Genomic DNA, 23128 nt, shown 5'->3' with positions numbered 1-23128 from the left:
CGTGACCATCTATTAATTTTCGGCATCATGAGGACTTATACCGTTGGGACTTGGCATGGAGAAGTATTGGACCAGCCTACCACGTCACGAGGAACGGATTATGTGGAAGAATGGATGAGTGATCATTTAGAGGACATGATACATGATGTCGGTGAAGATAATTTTGGAAGAGCTAATTTGTATGATTCTCTTATAAATGATTCAGAGCAACTGTTGTTCCCCGGATGCTCGAACTTTACACGTCTGTCTGCAACTTTAAAGTTGTTTAGTTTAAAAGCAAGGAATGGATGGACCGATAAAATTTTCACCGAGTTGTTGGAGTTGTTAAAGGAGATGCTTCCAGAAAATAATACTCTACCTATTCGTAATTACGAGGCAAATTTTTTTTTATGTCCAATGGGTCTTGAATATCAAAAGATACATGCTTGTCCTAATGATTGTGTTTTGTACACAAAGGAGTTTGCTTCGCTAAAGTATTGTCCAACATGTGGTTTATCCCGTTTTAAAAAGAAATCTGACAGTAGAAACACTGCTGATGAAGGTAATGATGGTGCACCTGCTAAGGTGATGTGGTATTTGCCTATAATACCTAGGTTCAAACGTATGTTTTCTGTTAAAGAAGATGCAAAGAACCATAAATGGTACTTTGACGAAAGAAAGTGCGATAATCTTCTTCGACACCCTGCTGATTCACCCCAATGGAAAAAGATTGATGAAAAATTTCTAGAGTTTGGTGCAGATCCAAGAAACTTAAGACTTGCACTTGCAACTGATGGTATGAATCCTTATGGAAACTTAAGTAGCAAACACAGTTCATGGCCAGTTATGTTGATGATTTACAATCTTTCTCCTATGTTGTGCATGAAGAGAACATATGTGATGTTGTCCATGATGATATCGGGTCCTAGACAACCTGGAAATGACATTGATGTTTACTTAAAACCTTTATTTAAAGATTTGAAATTGTTGTGGGAAGAAGGGGTCGACGTGTTTGATTCACATGTTCAGGAACAGTTCCGTTTGCGTGCAACGTTGTTTTGCACTATAAATGATTTCACAGCGTATGGAAACTTGAGCGGTTATAGTATTAAAGGTCATTTTGCATGTCCCATATGTGAAGAAAACACTAGTTACCTTCAATTGAAGCATGGACAGAAGACGGTATATACAAGACATCGAAAATTCCTTCCTCGTAATCACCCTTATCGTAGATTGAAAAAAGCATTTAATGGAAGTGCTGAGGATGAGGTTGTGTGCAGACCCCGGAATGGTGAAGAGGGGTACAACGAAGTCAAAAACATTGACATTGTGTTTGGAAAACATCATAAAAGTACCCTTGCAAAAAACATTTGGAAGAAACGATCAATATTTTTTAAGCTTCCATATTGGTGTCAACTTGATGTTAGACATTGTATTGATGTGATGCACGTTGAAAAAAATGTTTGTGACAGTGTCATCGGAACTTTATTAAACGTCAAAGGGAAGAGCAAAGATGGAATAAAAGCACGACAAGATTTGGATGACATGGGAATCCGATCTGAGTTACATCCACAGATAATAGGAAGATGCACCTATCTGCCCCTAGCCTGTCACACACTTTCTAAAAAAGAAAAACAAAGTTTTTGTAACTGTTTAAGTGTGAAGGTTCCACAAGGTTATTCTTCAAATATTAGTAACCTTGTTTCTATGCAAGAGTTAAAGTTAGTTGGTTTAAAGTCCCACGATTGTCATGTATTGATGCAACAATTGTTACCTGTTGTTATTCGAGGCATATTACGTCCTTCTGTTAGGGGTATTCTAACACGCCTGAGTTTTTTCTTTAATGATTTGCAAGAAAGTTGTTGACCCTCGAGGCTTAGATGAATTGGAAAATGAAGGAATAAGACTACTATGTCAATTGAAGATGTATTTTCCACCTTTTTTTTTTATATCATGGTACATTCGATTGTTCATCTAGTCAAAGAAATTTGAATATGTGGGTCGGTCTTCTTAAGGTGGATGTACCCAGTTGAGAGATACATGAAGATCTTAAAGGGATATGTCAAGAATCAGTATAGACTAGAAGCTTCAATCATAGAGCGATACATTGTAGAGGAAGCCATTGAATTTTGTTCAAGTTATATGTCATCTTGTGAACCAGTGGGTCTTCCCAAGAGCATACATGAAGGAAAATGTGAAGGTAAGGGTGCTCGAGGTGTGAGAATTCAAAGTGTTAGCAGAAAAGAAGTTGACCAAGCTCATTTGTACATCTTAAACAACACTGTTGATGTGATTCCTTACATTTCTGACCACGTTAATGAAATAAAGGCAGCAAACCCAAGAATGAGTGAAAAATGGCATCTTAGTGAACATGTGAAAACCTTCTTACAATGGTTTAAGAAAAAGATTTATGCGACTCCACATGTTTCTGAAAGTTTATTGAGGTTATCTCGTGGACCGAACGCAGATGTCATTACATATGGTGGGTACTATATAAACAATATTTCTTTTCAGACAAAGGTAGAAGATGACAAAAGTAGAGTTCAAAATAGTGGCGTCACACTACAAGCTGAGGCTGTCCACTTTGCTAGTTCTAAAGACAAAAATCCAATCACAACATCGATGAGTTATTTTGGAATAATACAAGAAATATGGGAAGTTGATTATGTCACTTTTAGAGTCCCAGTTTTCAAGTGTAAATGGGTTGATATAAATTCTGGTGTCATGATAGGTGACTTTGGTTTCACATTGGTAGACTTGAACAAGATGAATTACACTGATGAACCATTTATCATGGCTAGTCAAGCAAGACAAATATTTTACGTAAATGATGCAGCGAATAAAAAATGGTCAGTGGTTTTAGAAGGAAAAAACATGCATGGACATGATGATGACGATTCTCTTGATATACTTGAGACAACATCTGTTGCATCTAGACCCATTGAAGACCCAGTTGATGACGTTGCCGATGTCATTCAAGCAATTCGTAGTGATCACAATGAAGGGATTTGGGAGAAAACAATATCTTAATAGGTTGTGATATTTTTGTATTGACTTTATATTTATGTTCATCAAAATTGAATTATCACTACAAGAAATAATGAAATTACATACGGAAAATTATATACGGATTTACATCCGTATATACGGATACCAGAAAAAGCTTTATATACGGATATTATATATGGATATTTATATACGGAATTTTCCGTATATAAAATTTGCGCGTGGTGGCGGGAAAATTATCGAAGGATATATCTGTATATAACCCGTAGTATCCGTATGCAGTTAAAACGAAATTGTTAACTGCGGATATTATATACGGATATGGGAAATTATTTTTTTTAAAATTTTATTTTTCTGATCAATTGGATGCTGGCTGAAGAAGCGTTTTTCCCTTTCTCGAACCCTAACTATGTTCTCTCTCTCTCGAACTCTAGAACTTTCTTCTCTCTCTCGAACTCTAGAACTTTGTTCTCTCTCGAACTCTCTTACTCTCCAACCCTCTTCTCTGTGGAGTCATCTTCATCAATCCTTCATCAACCATTGATTCAGCTCTCCTCTCCAACCTTCAATCAGCTCTCGTGTCAAACCTTCGTCTCAAACCTTCAGTCACCTCCCCTCTGGATCGTCTGGAGCCCTCCTCTCAGCAGCTGTAAATCATTCTTCTCTGGAGCCCTAAATCTGGTAAGTGATTCTTGTTTTCGTTCATGTTAATGGTAATCTGTAATGGGTAGAAATCTTTAAAATTGAAACCTAATGTGTGTTGATTTTATTTTCATTGCCCCATTTTTGGTTCGTCTGGAAGACGTAGTTGGATTTTGACGAGGCATCGATTGAGGCTGCTGTGTTGCAGTTTAACCTGAGACATTGAACTTAGTGCTGCGAAGGTCGAAGGAACCACAAAAAGGTGTTTTTAATTTCCTCTCTTGCTCGGTTTTGTATGCAATGTAGTTGGGTTTTTAATTTCCCTCCATGAATGAGTTTTCTTCAAAGTAATTCCAGCATGGTAATGGGCGACCAATTGCTGCTGAACAGTAATATGTGGATGTAAGATTTATAATTGAGGGGAAAAGAATAATTGTATTGATAATAAAAAAAGAACTAAAGGACATATCATAAGCATAAGGTAACAGAGTACAATGGGGCAATTCGGCTTGCTTCATAATTCATTTTTTCCTTCATATCATAAGCTTTGTTTCATATGAATGATACTATAAAGGATTCTTTCTTGTAAATTCCTATGATGGGGTTTGATAAATGATGATCTTACCAAGGAGGGGTTGTCCTTTTTTCTTTGGGGTGCGTATCATCTCCAAGATCAGACTACCTAATGGAGTTTCAACCAGTGAAAGCGCATGGAAATATCCCACAACACTTTTTCACTTTAGATCATTGAAAAGGTGCAACATTGCCATCAAAGGCAAGACAAAAGTTTAGGACACTAACAAAAGGGGAAGTTAAATAAAACATTTACTTATTGACGTTCAAGTTCAGGTTAGGTGGTTGACTTTAGATAACACCAACCAAATAAAATAAAATAATATAATAGGTTATGATCAGTGAGTTGGTTCCACCCCTAAGATCCTCCTTTTTGCTGGGAAAAATAAAAGCAAAAACTAAGTACCTTGTGTTCACCAGGAGGGACATAGATGTTTTAGGCCAGGGGTTTGCTCTCCTTGTTCTTGTAATGGAAATTAGCTTTTATAAATGTGATTCTAGTTTAGATATGACATGAAAACTTGTTAGTATCATAATAGTATTTGAGTGTTGGCTTTGATGTTTTATAAGAAAATCTAGTACTGAAACATTTTGGCTGTGGCATTTCTGTTTTGCATGATAGGTTTCTGATGTCTAATTTTGTTTGTAGTATACTGTCAGAAACTACTCTGGTGCTATTTATGGACAGTGAAATGTTTTTAACAGTATTGGTTCTTCTCTGTGGAATGTGCATGGCCTTGGTAATATTATAGCATTCTGATTTCATTTTGGGGTTTGTCTTGTCACCAAGGTAGCTGATCCTTTCAGCAGTGAAGAAGATGGCTTTAGCATCCATCATTTTCTTGTGTTTCTTATTACTTATGGGTGTCCAGTACACATATTCACTGTCCCTCATTTCTGAATCAATAATAGGGAGATATATGATTCCATCATATCTTGTGTTTCCTATCACTTCCTTTGCCACTACCATTTCCACCTTTTTTTTACTATTCACTTCAAATTTTATTGCAGATGAGAGGAGAAACCATCTACTTCAATCTTTTTTAGTTTGAAAGTAGTCACTATAATACTAAAAGTTCAACTCCTCATTCATTTTTTTATATATTTTCTTAAATTATTTTATTGTAAAAGGTCCTTTAAGTTCTAAAAATATTTTAAAAACATTTAAAAAGTAATTAAATAATAAAATAATTTGACTGTTGTTATATGATGTCCCCTCCTTGCCACATCAAATAAGTTGTCAAATGGAGGGCCCATAAGTATATAATTCCTGATATTTAGCCTGTCAAAGTGGCAGAGTAAGTTTCTTGCTATAGCATCCGATACCCCAAAAAGATGTACTAGGACAGTACTCCGCTTCTGCCATAGTGAAGCAACATTCCAAGTTCTTCTAGGTCTGTGACAACCTTTCTAGGATTTACTTCTGTAAAACAATAATCAAACCATTTTAAACTACTCAAAGGTTGCTTTTCCAAAATATTGAAGTCCATATATCTTTTCTCAAGTAATTTAGAATCAGGTGCAGTAGTTTTCCCATAGTTTACTCCATCATCTCTGTAAGAAACACTTAATGCTCTCTCATGCAGAAATTTTGTGTATATATTGAAGTAACCCTGAGATAAAATAAACTTAATGTTCTCTTTAAAATCATTTTACTACCATTATTGTTTTCATTATCACCTCTCGTACCTATCAACATCACTTCAGCTTAAGCTAATTACAGTATGATGATGATGATGATTGCTACAACTGGTTGTTGTTTTATTTGACTATACTTGATCGAAAGGTTGATGATGATTGTTGTAGTTGGTTGTTGATGATTGATTGTAGTTGGTTGAATGATAAAATATCGTACATAAAGGGTCCACAGTTTCTTAAACATATAAAACACCACGGGAGAGGTGATTTTTTGCATTTATAACTATAGCTAGGCTAGTTAGTTCAATAATCCAATAACAGCCTAAAACACAATATATATATACTAGTCTGTTACAGTTGCAGGAGGTTTTAACTACCTCCTTTATTTATTTATCCTAGTATAGACTTCTCCAGTGAACCTATCATATATCTAGAAATAATTGCTGCATACTAGAAAGACCACTCAATTGCTATGAAGGGTAGTGATTTGATATGGTCCGAAGATCCTGCCAAAAGGGTTTGGACATGATCCTTAGCTTTTTCTCCCCTGAAGTCCTTTCTTCTAATCTCCTAAATAGGGCATCCTCTTCCTTCTTTTCTTGTTGTGCTAATGTTACTGGACGACCCTTGGAAAAAAACAATTGACGTGGGAAGTACGTCATTTGGAATAGTTAGATTTACTAATTCCTTCAGGCCTGCCTTCCTTATACCCTCTTTTACCTCAGCAAATACACAATGAAGAGATTGAGAAGAAACTTGTTGGTATGAAATATTTTATTCTAGCCTCTTTTGGTTAATTTGTATTAGTGTCTTCTGAATGTGTGGATTCTGTTTCTTGTTTTTCTTTTCTAGCTGTCAAGTATTTTAAAGATGTTTACAGAAATGGTGCTTGCATTTTACATTGTAGGTGTTGTGAAAAGATCATATCCAATACTGCCGTCTGCAAGTTAGGGTGCAATTAAGGGCTTGCGGTACTTTCTATCTCTCTCTCATATTTTTATTCCATTTTGTATCCTCTGCATCTGTTATAAATGCTTTCTATCAGCATTTTTCATATTTACATTTAAAACTTTATTGTATGTTTTTGTCTTTATCCTCCATGGAATGCACATAAGGTTGTACTAGTGTAGAGAGGCACTTTTCTTTAACTATGTTTGGTTGTACATGGATCTATGTAAGATATTAATCACTTGCACTTAAAGTTATAAATCTCTGAGTTATGTTAAAAGTCACGCATTAATAAACTGCTCTAAATTAGTACTAAAAGTTGTACAACCTTCTATATTAAAATATAAAAATCTTAGTCATTCTAAGTTGTGTTAAAATATGAGTAACCCTTTATATAAAAAGTTTAATAACTCTAAGTTATATAAAAAGTTGAACAATGATCTATATTGAAACCTTAATTAATCACTCTAAGTTATACTAGAACTTGTACATTGATACATATTATATATTAAAAGTTTACGGCATGCAATGAATATTGTAAGTAGGAAATATAGTTGGTTTTAGGGTGGAGATGATTCCAGGGGTCATAGTGAGTTTAAGGGTAAATTATTTGGGAAGAATAATGGTGGTATAGGGGTATAAGGGATTATACAAGGGTTGAACAGGGAATGGGTATACACATTCATTAGATTGTACTAACTAACCCTAAACATATATATAACTAAGCTTAATTAGTTGTATAACCAGTGACGAGAGGGTCGCACTGTGTTTGGAAATTGGAAAACCGAAAACTTGCTATTGGAAAAGGAAGAGAAAGAGGCCAGAGCCTCCTCCCAGGACCGTCTACCCTCTGGAACTCTATTGAAACTCTCCTCCTCTAAGACTCCTTTCTAGTTGGAACTCTGGAAAAACTCTCTGTGACTTCTCCTGGAAGAGAGACTCCTCTCCCAGGCCCGTCTCCTCTCTATACTACTGCCACTCTCTTATAGCCAAAAATCCGACCAGCCATTATGTCCTTCCCTCTTTCCAGCGTAAGTTTTTTTTTTGTCTCTAACTAGTAGAGAAAATTTCTTCCAGCAAATTTGACGTTTGGTGGACAGCACACTTGAATTCACAAATTCAGGTTCCTCTCCACTTCCTAAGATGCTACCTTGGTAGGGAAAGGGTTCTGCAACTTGAATGCTCCAATTGGACTTCACAACACCATTGCAATCATCCAAAACACTGACCAAACAGATTAAAAATCTGCACCAGTTTCAACACCAAAATTTGACTTGAACTTGACAATTTAAGAGGCCAAAAGCTCAAAAGCAATAAAAATAGGTTTACAACAGAAGTAGGCACTCAAATGGATCCTAAGAAAGGTGCTAGAACAGATTGCTGCAAGCCAAATTGGATTTCAAAGTACATTCATCAAAACAGATTCAGTTTTCAACACTGCACCAGAAAATTGGCTTGGTTTTGGTGGTTTGAAACTCAAATTTGCACACAAGTGGCTTAAACTCGAAATGAATCACTTCAGCAACTTTAATTAGTGATTTGAAACGTGTTAAAACTCTGAAATGAGTTAAAAACAGATTGCTACTCAAATTGACCTTGCCACTTCCTAATATAACTCAAAATATGATGGTTTAAGACACAAGTCTGCACTTAGGCCAAGATATTACTAATTGAAATCTGCTAGCAACTTTTAAACACCATTTTAAACTTGTTCAAGCTATCAAATAGCTCAGAATTAGCCGAAATCAAAATCAGACTTTGTTATGTCCAATTTGTGCAGAAAAATACCCCAACAATCCCCCAAAAACACTAGTTTTGACTAGTTAGCTCTCAAATTTGGTATCACCACTGATTTAACATTTCTCTTATTCCAGTACTGTTTAGTGCATTTTATTATCTTTCTTTAATGATGTCTGAACCCCGAATTACCCCATTCCATGCACATTTTAGCCTACCTAGACTTAAGAATTTTTTAGGTTATTGTTTAGGAAGCCATTTGATTCGGCACGTGTCCTACTATGGAGACGTGTATTAACCATTGGCTAATTGTTTTGTAATCGATTTATGTACAGAACATGGATGATGCTCAACCAAATCGTTCATGGATGTACGATAGGTGTCATAGAGGAAGAGGTGCTTTGAAAGAGTCTTTTGTATTGGGTGTTGAAGAGTTTATAAGTAAAGCTTGTGAACAAGAACGTTATCGTAGAGACGGGGGTCTTCGATGTCCATGTTTAAAGTGCGATTGTACAAAAATTCTGCACGAAAGAGTTGTAAAGGTTCACCTTTACAAGAACGGTTTCAAGCCTAATTATTTCATTTGGGAGGATCATGGGGAAAGATTGCCAGAAGATCATGTACAGAATCATGAAAGTTCGATGGCTGTAGAGACGGAAGGTGGTCAAATTAACCAATTTCAAACAATGGAAGACATGGTGCATGATGCTCTTAGGCAAAATGAGTCGTGCCAAGCATCTACTTCTAATAACATTGAAGAGGCTCCAAATGAAGAAACACAAAGGTTTTTTAATTTTTTGTTGGATGCAAACCAGCCGTTGTATGAAGGAGCATCAGACTCGAAATTATCGATGTGTGTCAGACTATTAGCTTGCAAGTCAAATTGGAATATTCCTAACCAATGCATAGATTTTATTGCAAAAATGGTTATGGATGCAACACCCATCAAATCAGGTTTGCCTAAAACATACTACGATGCAAAAAAGTGTGTATCAAAGTTGGGATTACAATCGCAGAGGATTGATTGTTGCGTGGATGGTTGCATGCTCTTCTATGATAATGAATATGGTAAGAATGATGGCGCATTGCTTGAATGCAAATTTTGTGGAAAGCCAAGATATCAACCACGTAACACGGGAGCAACTACTAGCAAACAAGTTCCTATGAAATCAATGTTCTATTTGCCATTAATTCCCAGACTACAAAGAATGTATGCCTCAACACAAACTGCAGGACAAATGACATGGCACTATCAGAACATGTCGACGAATGGTGTTTTGCGTCATCCATGCGATGGAGAGGCTTGGAAGCACTTTGATAGAGTATATCCTGACTTTGGTATCGAGCCACGCAACGTTCGACTCGGTTTATGCTCTGACGGTTTTAACCCATATGTACAGGCATCAAATATACCATATTCATGTTGGCCAGTTATTGTCACTCCTTATAATCTTCCTCCAGAAATGTGCATGTCTAAACCTTACATGTTCTTAACATGTCTCATTCCTGGGCCATTCAATCCAAAGGTTGGCATAGATGTGTACTTAGAGCCCTTGATAGACGAATTGAAGAAGCTGTGGACGGGTGTGATAACATATGATATTTCAAGGAAACAAAACTTTATTTTGAGGGCCATGCTAATGTGGACAATTAATGATTTTCCTGCTTATGGTATGTTGTCCGGCTGGAGCACTCATGGTAAACTGGCATGCCCACATTGCATGGAGCATACAAAGGCTTTTAGATTATATCATGGGGCAAAAAATTCGTGGTTTGACTCCCATCGGAGGTTTTTACCGAATGACCATGCCTTTAGGAGGAATAGGAATGCTTTCAAGAAGGGGGAAGTGGAGATGGATGACGCACCACCATATCTTACGGGAGCAGAAGTTTGGAATAGAATCAATGGTTATCCTAAAATAACTGAAAATGGTGCACCAAGAATTGATGGATACGGTGAGTGGCATAATTGGACAAAAAAAGCATCTTTTGGGATCTACCCTATTGGAAGGATAATTTGTTAAGGCATAATCTTGATTTCATGCACATTGAAAAAAATTTCTTTGACAACATCTTTAATACTGTGATGAATGTTGTGGGGAAGACAAAAGACAATGAGAAGGCAAGAATGGATATAGCTTTGTACTGTAGACGAAAAGATTTGGAGCTAAAAAGGCATACCAATGGAAACATGTATAAGCCAAAAGCAAATTATACACTTTCAGCAGATCAAACAAAAGAAGTCTGTCATTGGGTAAAAGCTCTTAGGATGCCTGATGGATATTCTTCTAACTTGTCAAGGTGTGTTGATGTGAATAGGGGAAAGCTCATTGGGATGAAAAGCCATGACTGCCATGTGTTTATGGAATGCTTACTTCCTATTGCGTTTAGTTCTTTACCGTCTCATGTTCTCAATCCCATTACAGAGATAAGTCATTTCTTTAGAGATTTGTGTTGTACTACATTGAACAAGGATGACCTAGCGAAGATGGAAGAAAACATTCCTCTCATTCTGTGCAAGATGGAGAGAATATTTCCTCCTTCATTCTTTGATTCTATGGAACATCTCCCTATCCATCTTCCATATGAGGCACGACTTGGTGGACCAGTCCACTATAGGTGGATGTACCCATTTGAAAGGTGACAATATGACATCTTATCGTTCAATTTAGTAGGCATAATTCAAAAATCCTAACATATCAGTTTCAAATTTGTAGGTTCATGGGATATGCTAAACGTTCAGTAAAGAATAAAGCTAGGGTTGAAGGATCTATTTGCGCATCATACTTGCACAGAGAAACAACTCATTTTTGTTCCCACTATTTCAAACACTTCATGTTAACACCACAAACCAGTAGAAATGAAGTAGACATTCAAATAGAAAGCCTAACGACAACATTATCAGTGTTTGACCAACCTAGCCGTCATTCTGGGAGGGAATCAACACATTGGCTAAGTGATGAAGAATTGAGATCAGCTCATGTTCATGTATTGATCAATTGCAATGAAGTTGAACCTTACCTTCAGTAAGCCTCCAAAATCAATTATATTACCCATCGGAGGTTATTTCATTTGATTACATGCATTGTCTTTGATCTAATCTCGTCATACATGTCAACAGGTCATTCTTACATACCTATCAACTATCTGAGTCAAACAGTTCGACATACATACATGCTAATTTCCCATTGTGGTTCAGGCAAAAAGTACGACTTCCTATCATTCTAACACATTCATTTCTTCCTTAATTCTTTAATCATTACATTGTTGAATAGGTTGATATCCTGAATGGTTGTAGGTTCATAACGATCCTTTAAGTGTGAGGAACCAACATCTTAGAGATTTATCACTTGGTCCTTTAAGGTGTGTAAAGGAATGGCATACATTCTTTGCTAATGGATACAAATTTCATACCCATGCATGGAGTCAGGGCAAGAAGACAATAAATAGTGGGGTTCATGTTAAAGGGCTAACAGAAGGAGGTCAAGATGATTTCTATGGTGTCATTAAACACATTTATGAGTTGGAATACAATTCAACAACCACAGAAAAGAAAATTGTATTATTTTATTGTGATTGGTTTGATCCATCCAGAGTAGGTACAAGGGTGGATTCAAAGTATGGCATTGTGAATATTCGAATGGATAAAAGATATGTGTTGTTTGATCCTTTTATAATTTCACATAATGTACAACAAGTGTATTATGTACCATATCCTACATCACGCACGGACAAACGAGGTTGGTGTGTTGCGATAAAAACCAAGCCTAGAGGTCGCATTGATTCGAATGATGTAGAAGCCGATGTGTCATACCAAGTGGAGGAAATGTCACATGTTAATGACGTCATTGATGTTGAAGAAGTAGTCCGATTACAAGATGTAGACGCTGGTCTTGAAGAAGTGAACCCTAACAATATTTCATCATTTCAAGGGCAGATAGATGAAGAAACAACGGAATCAGAAGAATGCAATGCAGAGGAACAGGGTGAAGATGACAATGAAGATGAATTTCATAGTTCTAGCACTGAATAGAGTTAGGGTGTGTTCCTCCTTATTTTTGTTGCATTTATAATGTTGTCCACAATCTTAAGTTCTTATGAATGTAAGTCTTTACATTAAACATTTACTAATAGAGTTTTATTGCAAATACCTTAGTTTTATTGCAAAAACCTCAGTCTTAACATTAAACGAAATTGGTATAGTGAAAATGAAATTACAGCAACATGAAACAATAAAAACAATTCTGGAACAGAAAACAGAAAATACAGAAAAACGAAAATACAAAAAACGAAAATACAGTAAACAGTAAAAACAGAAAACAGAAAAAATTCAAATATGGAAACAGAATTAAAATTACAGCAACAAAATACAAGAAACTAAAATACAGAATGTTGGTAGCTGCTACAGTAGATTGATTAACAACAGATGAATTTAACTTCTTTCTTGCATGTTGGAATTTCTGGTGAATAGTTTAGATGGGATCTGATTTTTACCATTGTTTGCCCTCAAAACGTTCAGTAAGGGTGTCTTTTGGTGGAGTGGAGGGGAAGGATGGAGAAGGAGGGGGAAGAATTTTGAGCGTTTGATAGAGGGAAAGGAGAAAAGAAATAAATTCGGGGACCACTATATTATTTGTTGCATACATATATTCACCCCCTCTATCTCTTCCTATTTTCTATCAAATTATAGAACTTTCAAAAGGTTATGTCTCTATTTCTCTCCCATTTCTACTCTATCAAATCACTGAACATTCAATTTTATCTTTTACTTATTTCTCTCTTTTTCAACTTGTTTCTGTCCTATTTCCATTCACTTTATTTCTCTTTTCAGAAACCAAACACAATATAAACAATTAAAGTTAGTCGAGTATCACCTTCTATAGTGTTCTTAAGAAGTTATAATCTCTGAAATGTCTATGAATCCAACATATTTTAGTACTTTTGGGTTTCCTTTTTGGGGCTGTGGTTGATTTTCATTCGGTGCCTCCTTGTAAATCATGTTTTATGGTATTTTCGGAGAAGAGGAGGGTGGGGATGAGGAGCCTTCCAGTGAAATGATAAATAAAACGAAAAAGAACATTAAATTTCGAGTGCCATAAAATTACTTTATGTTCATCATGAATAGTCTCCCGTTATAATGCTGAGCTGAAAACCAAAGTAGAGCCTAACTGACAATGCCCTTCTGCAATAATTTTACGTCATTGTTGATCTGTTATGAATTGATTATGATGTCGCTGAGGATCCTAGCATCAACCTAAACAGTGAAGTAATCATCATATGTTGTCATAGTACCTGTTTGGATACAAACCAGCGTTGTATGCAATAGACTCTTACTCTCCTGTTCAGTCCTAGAGTTAAGAACCAAACACTTGCAGGTTTGAGTGTTGCAGTAGAGCAGTAAACTACAGTTCTCTTGAAGTAAAATACTCAAAGTAAAAGGAACAAACAAGTGGTAGCTGCTGCCTCTTGGCTGTGTGCTTCCTTCCCAAACATAACATCAGTTTGCTTCCTTCTTCCAGCTCTCTGAATGTGGTATTTTTCTACTTAGGATCATCTCTAAATTTTCTTCTGCCAAGCCTCTCACCCCTGCACCATTTCTTCTTTCATTCTCCACCCATGTTCTCTGCACTCTTGCGTTTTTCTCTCATAGAAGAAGATGAAAAGATGGAACACTCAGAACTGTTGAGAGCCCAAAATGACCAATTTAACTGTTCCATTTTCTAATTACCATTCTTGATCATTTTTCTATTAATAACAACTTATAATATCATGTTAGTAGTTAGAATTCTTTTTTATTTGTCTTAGATCCTTCACGTGGAGAAGTCAACTCAGTTTCCAACTAATCCAAATTAAAGCCAGTGGACTCACAAGCTATACTACCACTTACTCTCTTTACAACACTTAGTCACCCCTAAAAGTTCATTTAAGAAAAACAATCTTGTTATCTTACCACTTGGATTAAGTTATATACTTCTCCATTTTCTTTGAGAAATAAATTTAACTATCATGGCAGCAAAAATAATCAATTGGGTAACCTCAAATGTAATAAAAGCCCAAGACTTGAGTTTCAGTGTTTAGCATTTGAGTTAATCCAAAGTATTAGTTTCCTGTCAATTGCCAAAGATGTCTATTAGTTACTTGTCAATCTGAACTTAGAGATTCTAAGTTGAATTTCAATTTGGCTGGTTATTCGGATATGTCTCTTTTTGGTGGTTGAGAATATTAATCGTTCATAAATAAATCTCACATAACTAATTCCAAATCTTGCTGAAAATTTCTTGGCAAATACTTTACCTGCGAAAACTACTGTGAAAAACTATTCACGTGATTCCATATGTTCTACCAAGTTCCACACATCACAATCACAATATTATATTATGTTGCTGAAAAATTCTTGCCAAATACCTTTATCACAATCACAATATTATATTATCTCACAAGTTGGTTACAGAATAGATTTTTATTGCATTTATCTTTGATTGTACTATTTCTAAATTTTCTTTTCTTCTATTGTATAAAAATATATATTATGTTCAAGAATATGGCATCAGGTCCTTCTGGCCCTCCTATTCCACCTTCAGGAAATTCTGATAAGGCCAAGGGGAAGAAATCTTACGTAGTGAAGTTGATGACACGTTTCAATAATGAAATTGGTTCAACCAGTCAACCAACTACACCTACCTCTACCTCTACTGGTAGATCTGTTCCACCTCCATTAGTTGTTCCTGCCTTCACTCCCACTCCACATCAAGTTCCTACATCTTCACCTACCTCTATTGGTACATCTCTTCCACCTCCAATACAAGTGCCTGGCTTGACACCCACTCCATACCAAGTGCCTCCTTATCTTCAGGCTTCACTCTCTCCCAATGTTGGTTCTAACCCATCAACTCCCAGAAATATTGCAGCATCACCTGGTATAGAGGATGCAGATCCACATTCTAGTTCAGCCGCCAATAACATGGAAGAATGTTCCAATAGTCGTCCAATGATTACACCCGTTGGAGGAGGGTAAGAAAAAAAATAACTCAATTAATATATACACAATTCATTGTTGTATTATTGTAATGTTTGAGTTTAATTTTGTTTTAGGTTTTATCCTACAAAAACTGCATCCAAGGCAATCACAGCAACCATCAAGGAACAGTTTGATGACCCATGGCTAACATGGGGTGCAATCCCTAAGTCAACCAGAGATGTCTTCTTCGAACGTTTTAAGGTAAACACTTTTCATTCCTAATCCTGTTGTTACAAGTCAATAGTTGGTGTCCTGCATTTAATTTATACTTTGAACTTGTATACTTATTCAAACCTATTATTTCTATTATAACAACAGAGAAAGGTTTCATGGAAGCCTGAAGATGAGGAAAAGGTCAAAAAAAATTATCACACCAAGGCATCTCATAGACTCTCAGAGATGTATAAAAAAGCTAGAACTCTAGGAAAAAGACCTGATTGGCTGGGGGACGATACTTGGAATGCTCTTTTGGAAAAGTGGAACATGCCACTTTATAGACAAAAGTGTGAAACGGCAAAGAAGAATCGGACATCTGAAAAGGGTGGATGTTTGCACACTGGAGGATCTATAAGCGTGCATGAGCATGCTATTCGTTTGGTATATAACTTGTACATTTTTTTTCTTATATTTTTAATCATAAACTTTACAAATATTTATTAACAACTCCTTTTGTTTGCAGTCACAAGAGCTTGGTCGGTCTATGCATGTTGATGAAATATTTCAGCAGACACATATTCGTCAATCAACGGGAGAATTTGTGGACGAAAGGTCTAGGCGGACCCATGTAAGTTTGTACTAACTCTATCACATTATAAATTTTCGTTTTTTAAACCTCATGTGTAATGATAATATTTATTCATTTAACAGGAACAATTTGTTGCAAAATTTTCTCAAATTAGATCTGAGACTACATCTGTTGGTGTCTCAACATCTTCTCCTCTAGACCCTGCGGAGGAGGAAAGATTGAGAAACCGATGTTGGTTAGAGGCTGCTGGTGGAAAATACAAGGGACGCGTATACGGCATTGGAAATGTCACTTCCCAAGATGACTGTGTTGATAGTTACATCCAACAGACACAGGCATCTTCTACTGCTCAACCTCAAAATTCAGAAGAAATTGTTAACCTGAAATCGCAGTTAGAACAATATGGTCAGCAGCTTCAAAAGTTTGAAGGCTTTATTGGCGTCCTCCTGCCATTCCTTCCGCCTTCAGCAGCCGCGGCTGCACAACAATTTTTAAACCTTCAAAATCCTCAAGTTCAAAATGACGTACCCAATACAGTCCAACCAGAACAGCAACCTCCAGAACAGCAACCACCACACCAGCAACCACCACATGAACAACCAGAAGATGGAAATGATGATTACATGCATTATTAGGAATTTTATAGAACTTATTTCCATTACTGTTGAACTTATTTAGAACCATAACTACAATCTGTTTATGAACTTACCAAATGTTGCAGTTATAATTACATTATACAATATTTATGTATTCATATACAATGTTTTCTTTGTGGATTAAGTGTATATGAAAACCTTATTAAATTTATATGTCAATGTGCAATGTATAATGTCCAGGTCTGCTTGTATATTGTGCATGGAGAACTGCTATATACAGAGAATTTATTTAGCTCTTGTTAAACCATTATATACGGAAAAATCCGTATATAATTTCCGTATATAAGTTATATACGGATTTATCCGTATATAAGCTATATACGGAAATATCCGTATATAACTTATATACGGAAATTATATACGGATATATCCGTATATAACTTATATACGGAAAAATCCGTATATAATTTCCGTATATAAATTATATACGGATATTTCCGTATATAAGTTATATACGGATAAATCCATATATAATTTTCGTATATAAGTTATATACGGATAAATCCGTATGTAAACTTAGCTACGATGGTATTATATACGGATTTTTGTCCGTATGTAATCCGTATATAAACACAGATTATATACGGATTTTTGGTCTTATATACGGATTTTTGTTGTATGTAATACACTTTTTTCTTGTAGTGTATTACTAACCTTGTATAATTTTTTAGGTATGTCGGCCTCAGACTCAGGATCGGGACAGACCAGACGTGGTCGAGGCATCACACGATTGGCAGATGTGACAGCCGGACGTGTTGATGGGCAGAGGAGACATGTCGACATTGACCCAGATCAGGTCAGGCATTAGGGCCAAATGCTGATAGGTTTAGGAGTTATCTGGGTAAGTTAGCAAAAACCCATGTGTCTATCCTTCATGCAACTTGGGATGACGTCCCAGAGGTCGACAAGAACCTCTTATGGCAAGATATTCAGGTATGTTTACTTACAACACTGTTGATATACTTATTTCTTTCATCTTTTCAAATCAATAACATGTGTTTTGTTTTAAACAGCAACATTATGATATTCCAAACACGATACGAATTAGAAAGAAAGTGTTATCGCATATAGCGAAAAGATGGAGGGATTTCAAGACAAGGCTGACACGACTATATGTCTTTGGAGACAGACAAGATCAAAATCCATGTCAGCAGTATACCTTCACAGAGGAGGACTGGATACAGTTTCGTGCATCTAGAGAGTATGAGGAATGGAAGGTTTGTTTCTTAACAACTTCAAACCTTTCATTGAGTTCTTATGATTTTACACTTATTTATATACATGGTTTCACAGGGTAAAAGGTTAGCCGCCCAAGAAAGACAAAGGCTAAACGATGCACCACACTTGTTATCACGAGGTGGTTATGCAAAATTGGAGAAAAAACATAGAAAGTCTAGAGCGGATGCCTTGAGACTTGACTCACCGGACCCTGCACCTGCACCTGCTTGGTACAAGCTGTGGAAGGCTGCTCAGACTAAATCTGATCCTCAACAGCATTGATCTCACAAAGAATTATAAGTTCAAATTCTAAACATTGTTTGATTGTGTATCTATCACAGCATGTCTTCTAAGTATCTTCGTTTTTTTATGTGCAGGATGAGTTGGTTGAGCAGCAGACTCAGGGAACATTTATTGGCCAAGGTAGGGACGACATTCTAACAACAGCCATTGGAAAGCCCGAGCACCCAGGACGTGTACGTGGAGTTCCTGGGGCGATTGGTCTTCGTGACTACTTTGGCCCCACACAGAAAACCACTCAATCAATGAGTCAGGAGGCACTGAGGCAGATGGATCTTCAATGGGAGGAAAGACTCAACCAAAGCATGAGATCAATGGAGCAACGATGAATGGAGCAGCTACAAGAACAAAAAGAAATAGAAAGAGCGCTTGAAGAGAACCTGCATTCCATGAAGCAGGGCAACACGGGACCCGATGAAACTCCCACGCCACCTCGTGTCAGCACTAGAGGATCATGCTCTGCTGTAGAACCTACTCAGTACAACAGTCAATATGAGTTGTTGGTTGATGGGGATCCCCCACGCATTGTGGCTGTCGGACGAGTGCTTGAGGGAGGGCTCACTATTCATGGTGTTCCCATTTACCCCACCACGTGCGTGTGACGATTGACGAGATTCGGGATCCCCTGGCTCAGGTGCCTGTACCCACTCCAGAAATTAATTTTATGGGGGAGGCCATAGGCTCATTTATAGCTTGACCTCGAGCATTGATCATGTCACACATCGCTACTCCACAGGTATAATGTCTTTGTTATTAGTATTTCTATGTTAAGTTTAAAAATATTTGTTGATAACTCTTTGATGAAATTCTTATCTTCAGTTCACACGTCCTCAGAAGCAGTCAATTCATGATAAAGTCATACATGAAGATGATGACATGGCTGAAGTAGAGGATGATCCTCTATCAAAGCTAATGACAAGATTACCCAGGTTGAAGAGAGCACCATTAGAACTATACTAGGATTTGAGAGTATTTGGTCTGCCCCGCCATGTGCCAGTATATATCACATTGCCTGATGCATTGGAGGTGATTGGGGGAGACAGGATGTTGAATATTTCCATCATTCAACTGTGGTGCATGTAAGATAGTTAATTTTGTCTTCCATATCTCTTTTTCTTTCATTCCTATAGTTTCTAACAACTTAACTTTGTTGTTTTAGGTACATGGACACAATCGTTGTAGACCAAGGTCGGTCTTCCATGTACGGATTTGATGAACCTCAGACCATTCAACCTTCTGGTAACACACTTGAAAACAGACAACATTATTTGCAAACATGGATGGATGAGTAAAAAAGAGACGTATACCTTGTGCCATACATTGATGGGTAGGTGTTGTTATATGTAAAAGTGCATTATTAAAGTTTCCTTAATTACTTAGTTAAATAACTATTTGTCCTTCGTGATAGGTCGCACTGGCAGCTGATGGTCATCATTCCCAAACAATGTAAAATTATATGGTTTTGTTCGTTGCACAGGAAGATGAAAAATGACTTGAGAACCATGCTTCAAGGGTAAGTGTTTCTCCAAAAATGACTTTGAATTTGATGTTCTCCTTAAACTTTTATGATAAATATAGTTATGATAATTTTACTTTGTGTTTTCAATCTGTACAGAGTTATTGGTAAATCTCGAGGTCAATTAGTTCAAATTTTATATCCAAAGGTTGTAAATCATTTATAGTTCTAATTCATTTTCTATGTTATTGAATGATCTAAATTCTTGACTATTTAGTTTGTCATTTTAGTGTAACCAGCAACAGGATTCATGGGAATGTGGCTTCTATGTCATGTGTTGGATTAAGACCATCATTCGAACTGTCATTACAGATGACTGGAATGAGGTAATGATGCATACCTTGAATACATTACAAATCAAATTCATCTTTAAACATATATGAAACCATAATGAATCTTTCTTCAATTTTGCAGCGCTTCAAGAGTACATCTCCTATACCAGAGGACACGATTAGGCAAATAAGGCAGGAGTGGACAACTTATCTTCTGCAAAGATGGAGTTAGGAACAATTTTATTTGTTGTTGAACATTGCTTAATTTTAGTTTTATAAGTTTATATATTGATAGTTTTGGTATTGGATTATTTTGTACATTAAGTAGAACTTTCTTTATATGAAATGCAAATATACTATACTATATATTGTTCTGGGACGATTTTCTGCTTTTCAGGTGTGGTTTTAATGCAAAAATAAATTGATTTTTAAAAAAAAATGCCCAGTAGACGTCGGTTAGTGCACTGACAGACGTCTGGCAGTGCACAAACGGACGTCCAAACCCCCTAATCCCTAAACAACTCGTTCAGGCATATAGACGTCCGGGGTGGCTTCAACGGACGTCTATATAGACGTCTGGCCTGACATAACGGACGTCTATATAGACGTCTGTTGTGTCAGGCCGGACGTCTGACTAACGTCACCCACAAAGACGTTGGGTATAGGTCGGACGTTAAAAAGCCAAAATAACAGACGTCTAAAGCCCTTTTTGCACTAATGTACATTAACCAAAAATAAAAACTAAAGAAATCAATGTTTTTAAATCACTGGGATGCCTCCCAGCAAGTGCTCTTTTAACGTCACTAGCTTGACCCAGTAAAGTTCAAGTTCCATCTTCAATGTTGGTGTTCATCTTTTTGTCATCACACCAACTCATCAACTGCTTTCGGTCCACCTCTTTGACTCTTCTTGAATATGGAGATTCTATCTCTATCACTCCATTCTCTTTATAGTCTTTCACAACCCATAACTTGTTCTTGAATCTTACATGTTTACCAAGTGTGGGTTGTGCTTGCATTAAGTCATCATGAACTGTCCTTCCTTTGCCATCTTTTTCTTTTTCCCTAACCTGTGACAAGAAACAATTTTTACCTTTGAAGTCTGGCTTTGCATCTTTAGAGCTAGTCATGGGTACATCTTGACATGTAGCTTTATGACTAGCCTCCTCCTTTTGCATCTGCTACTCTTCTTTGAAGACATCAACAACCACCCTTTTTTCTTGATCCTGAAGCACTATAATTCCTTCATCTACATCAATGATGACCTTTGCCATTTTCATAAACGGTCTTCCAAGAATAACAGGAATCCTTTCATCCTCCATCTCCATCACCACAAAATCCACCAAGAATTGTATTTTGCCTACACAAACCATAACATCTTCCACTACACCATAAGGCTCCTTTGAAGATCCATCTGCTATTTGCAAATTCATCTCTGTTGGCTTAACTTTAAGATCTCCAATTCGCTCAAGTATAGATAAAGGCATTAAATTGACACTTAACCCTAAATCAAGTAGGGCTTTCCTTATCTTTTCCTTCCCTATAATGCAAGGAATGGTAAAACTTCCTGGATCTTTAATTTTTGGAGGATATAGTTTCTTCTTTACAGCTTTGCACTCATTAATCTCCTCATCAATATATCTTTTTCTTTTGGAGATTTGATTCATATGATTTACCTAAGCTGAAAATTGTTAACATGCTTCATTCACAAGTAGATCAACATCCATTTGATTGAAGAAATCTTTACAATGCCCATATTGTCTCACTTTGTCTATTCTCTCACAATCTTTTGGATAAGGAAGAATTTTTTCAATTTTTTTCTCTTCTCTCTTCTCTTCTTTTTCTTTTCTCTCATCCTCCTCTTTTCTCTCTTCTTTTCTCTCTTCTTTTCTCTCTTCCTTTCTCTCTACTCTCTCTTCTTTTTCTTCTTTTCTCTCATACTCAACTTTTTCAACATCCACACTCACTAAAACTTTACACTCTTCCTTAGGGTTAACCTCAGTATTAGCCTCAAAATTCTTATCAGTCATATATTCCAATTTCTTAGCTATTTGGCCTACTTGCATCTCCAAGTTTCTAATGGTCGTTTTAGTGCTCTTGTGGTTGGAAATAGTTACCTGCATAAATTGTTGAAAAGTTTCTTCCAACTTTGTTGATCTTTCATTGAGTGTAGACACTTGTTGCCATAATGATGGTTGCTGTTGTGGCCTATTGAATTGCCCTGATTGCCCAGTTTGTCCAGCTTGTCCTTGACCTTGACCCATGCTAGGGTGAGGTTTCCACCCTTGGTTGTAATTACCTTGGCGATATGGAAATTGATTGGCCATGAAATTTACATCTTCCAAAGCCTCCACTGGAAAAGCGCATTGATCATTGATATGGGCACCACCACATAATTCACACATCTGTTGAACCTCTGCAACTCCCTTAGCTCCTTTGGCAATTGTGTAAGTGTCTTTGTTAAATTCTCCAACTATTGACTTATGATTTTATTCTGAGCGAGCAAGGCATCACTGGATTACAATTGTAGAACCCTTTTTTGTTGAATTGGAGTTCCTCTTTCACTGTGCAACTCGTTATCATTAGTATCCATATTATCTATCAACTCGGTTGCTGCCTCTAGAGTCTTCCATTTAATATTACCTCCAGCTCAGGCATGTAAAATCAACTTGGTTTGTGAACCAAGACCTCCAAGGAAAAGTAGGACTACTGCTGCTTCATCAAAGCCAGCGTGGGAGTTTTTCTCAACAAACTTTTATACCGATCCCATGCTTGACCTAATGTCTCCTCCATGCCTTGTCTGAAAGAAGATATATCTTGCTTCCCTTTGTTGACTTTAGATTGTGGGAAGTACTTGTTTAAAAACTTTGCAACCACAACT

General features: G+C 36.7%; 2 protein-coding genes and 2 pseudogenes across 4 annotated transcripts; 3 read left to right on the top strand and 1 right to left on the bottom strand.

Moving 5' to 3' along the window:
• The first annotated feature begins 3363 nt into the window (after window positions 1-3363).
• On the top strand, window positions 3364-17095 carry LOC148203161 (uncharacterized). 3 transcript variants are annotated; one of them, XM_088105703.1, is made up of 8 exons: window positions 3364-3666; window positions 3788-3889; window positions 6746-6809; window positions 15075-15534; window positions 15616-15742; window positions 15860-16138; window positions 16221-16325; window positions 16409-17095. In XM_088105703.1, the coding sequence occupies exons 4-8, from the start codon at window positions 15152-15154 to the stop codon at window positions 16919-16921; spliced, it is 1407 nt and encodes a 468-aa protein (XP_087961829.1). In that variant the 5' UTR covers window positions 3364-3666; window positions 3788-3889; window positions 6746-6809; window positions 15075-15151; the 3' UTR covers window positions 16922-17095. The 3 variants fall into 3 exon arrangements, with proteins under 3 accessions (XP_087961829.1, XP_087961828.1, XP_087961827.1); XM_088105702.1 differs by having other exon boundaries at window positions 15062-15534; XM_088105701.1 differs by lacking the exons at window positions 3364-3666; window positions 3788-3889; window positions 6746-6809 and having other exon boundaries at window positions 15038-15534.
• On the top strand, window positions 6817-15039 carry LOC148203162 (uncharacterized; annotated as a pseudogene).
• Window positions 17096-17421: 326 nt separating the features above from the next.
• Window positions 17422-20593, top strand: LOC148203160 (uncharacterized). The gene is made up of 9 exons (XM_088105634.1): window positions 17422-17875; window positions 17956-18159; window positions 18236-19196; window positions 19280-19539; window positions 19620-19787; window positions 19869-19973; window positions 20076-20124; window positions 20207-20302; window positions 20391-20593. The coding sequence occupies exons 6-9, from the start codon at window positions 19885-19887 to the stop codon at window positions 20478-20480; spliced, it is 324 nt and encodes a 107-aa protein (XP_087961760.1). The 5' UTR covers window positions 17422-17875; window positions 17956-18159; window positions 18236-19196; window positions 19280-19539; window positions 19620-19787; window positions 19869-19884; the 3' UTR covers window positions 20481-20593.
• A 478-nt stretch (window positions 20594-21071) lies between these two features.
• Window positions 21072-22277, bottom strand: LOC148203159 (uncharacterized; annotated as a pseudogene).
• Between the last annotated feature and the right edge of the window lie 851 nt (window positions 22278-23128).

Source organism: Vigna umbellata, chromosome 2, assembly GCF_029865625.1.
Source record: "Vigna umbellata cultivar VRB3 chromosome 2, Vumbellata_1.0, whole genome shotgun sequence".
NCBI classification, from domain to species: Eukaryota; Viridiplantae; Streptophyta; class Magnoliopsida; order Fabales; family Fabaceae; genus Vigna; species Vigna umbellata.
This window is presented reverse-complemented; position numbering and strand designations above follow the sequence as displayed.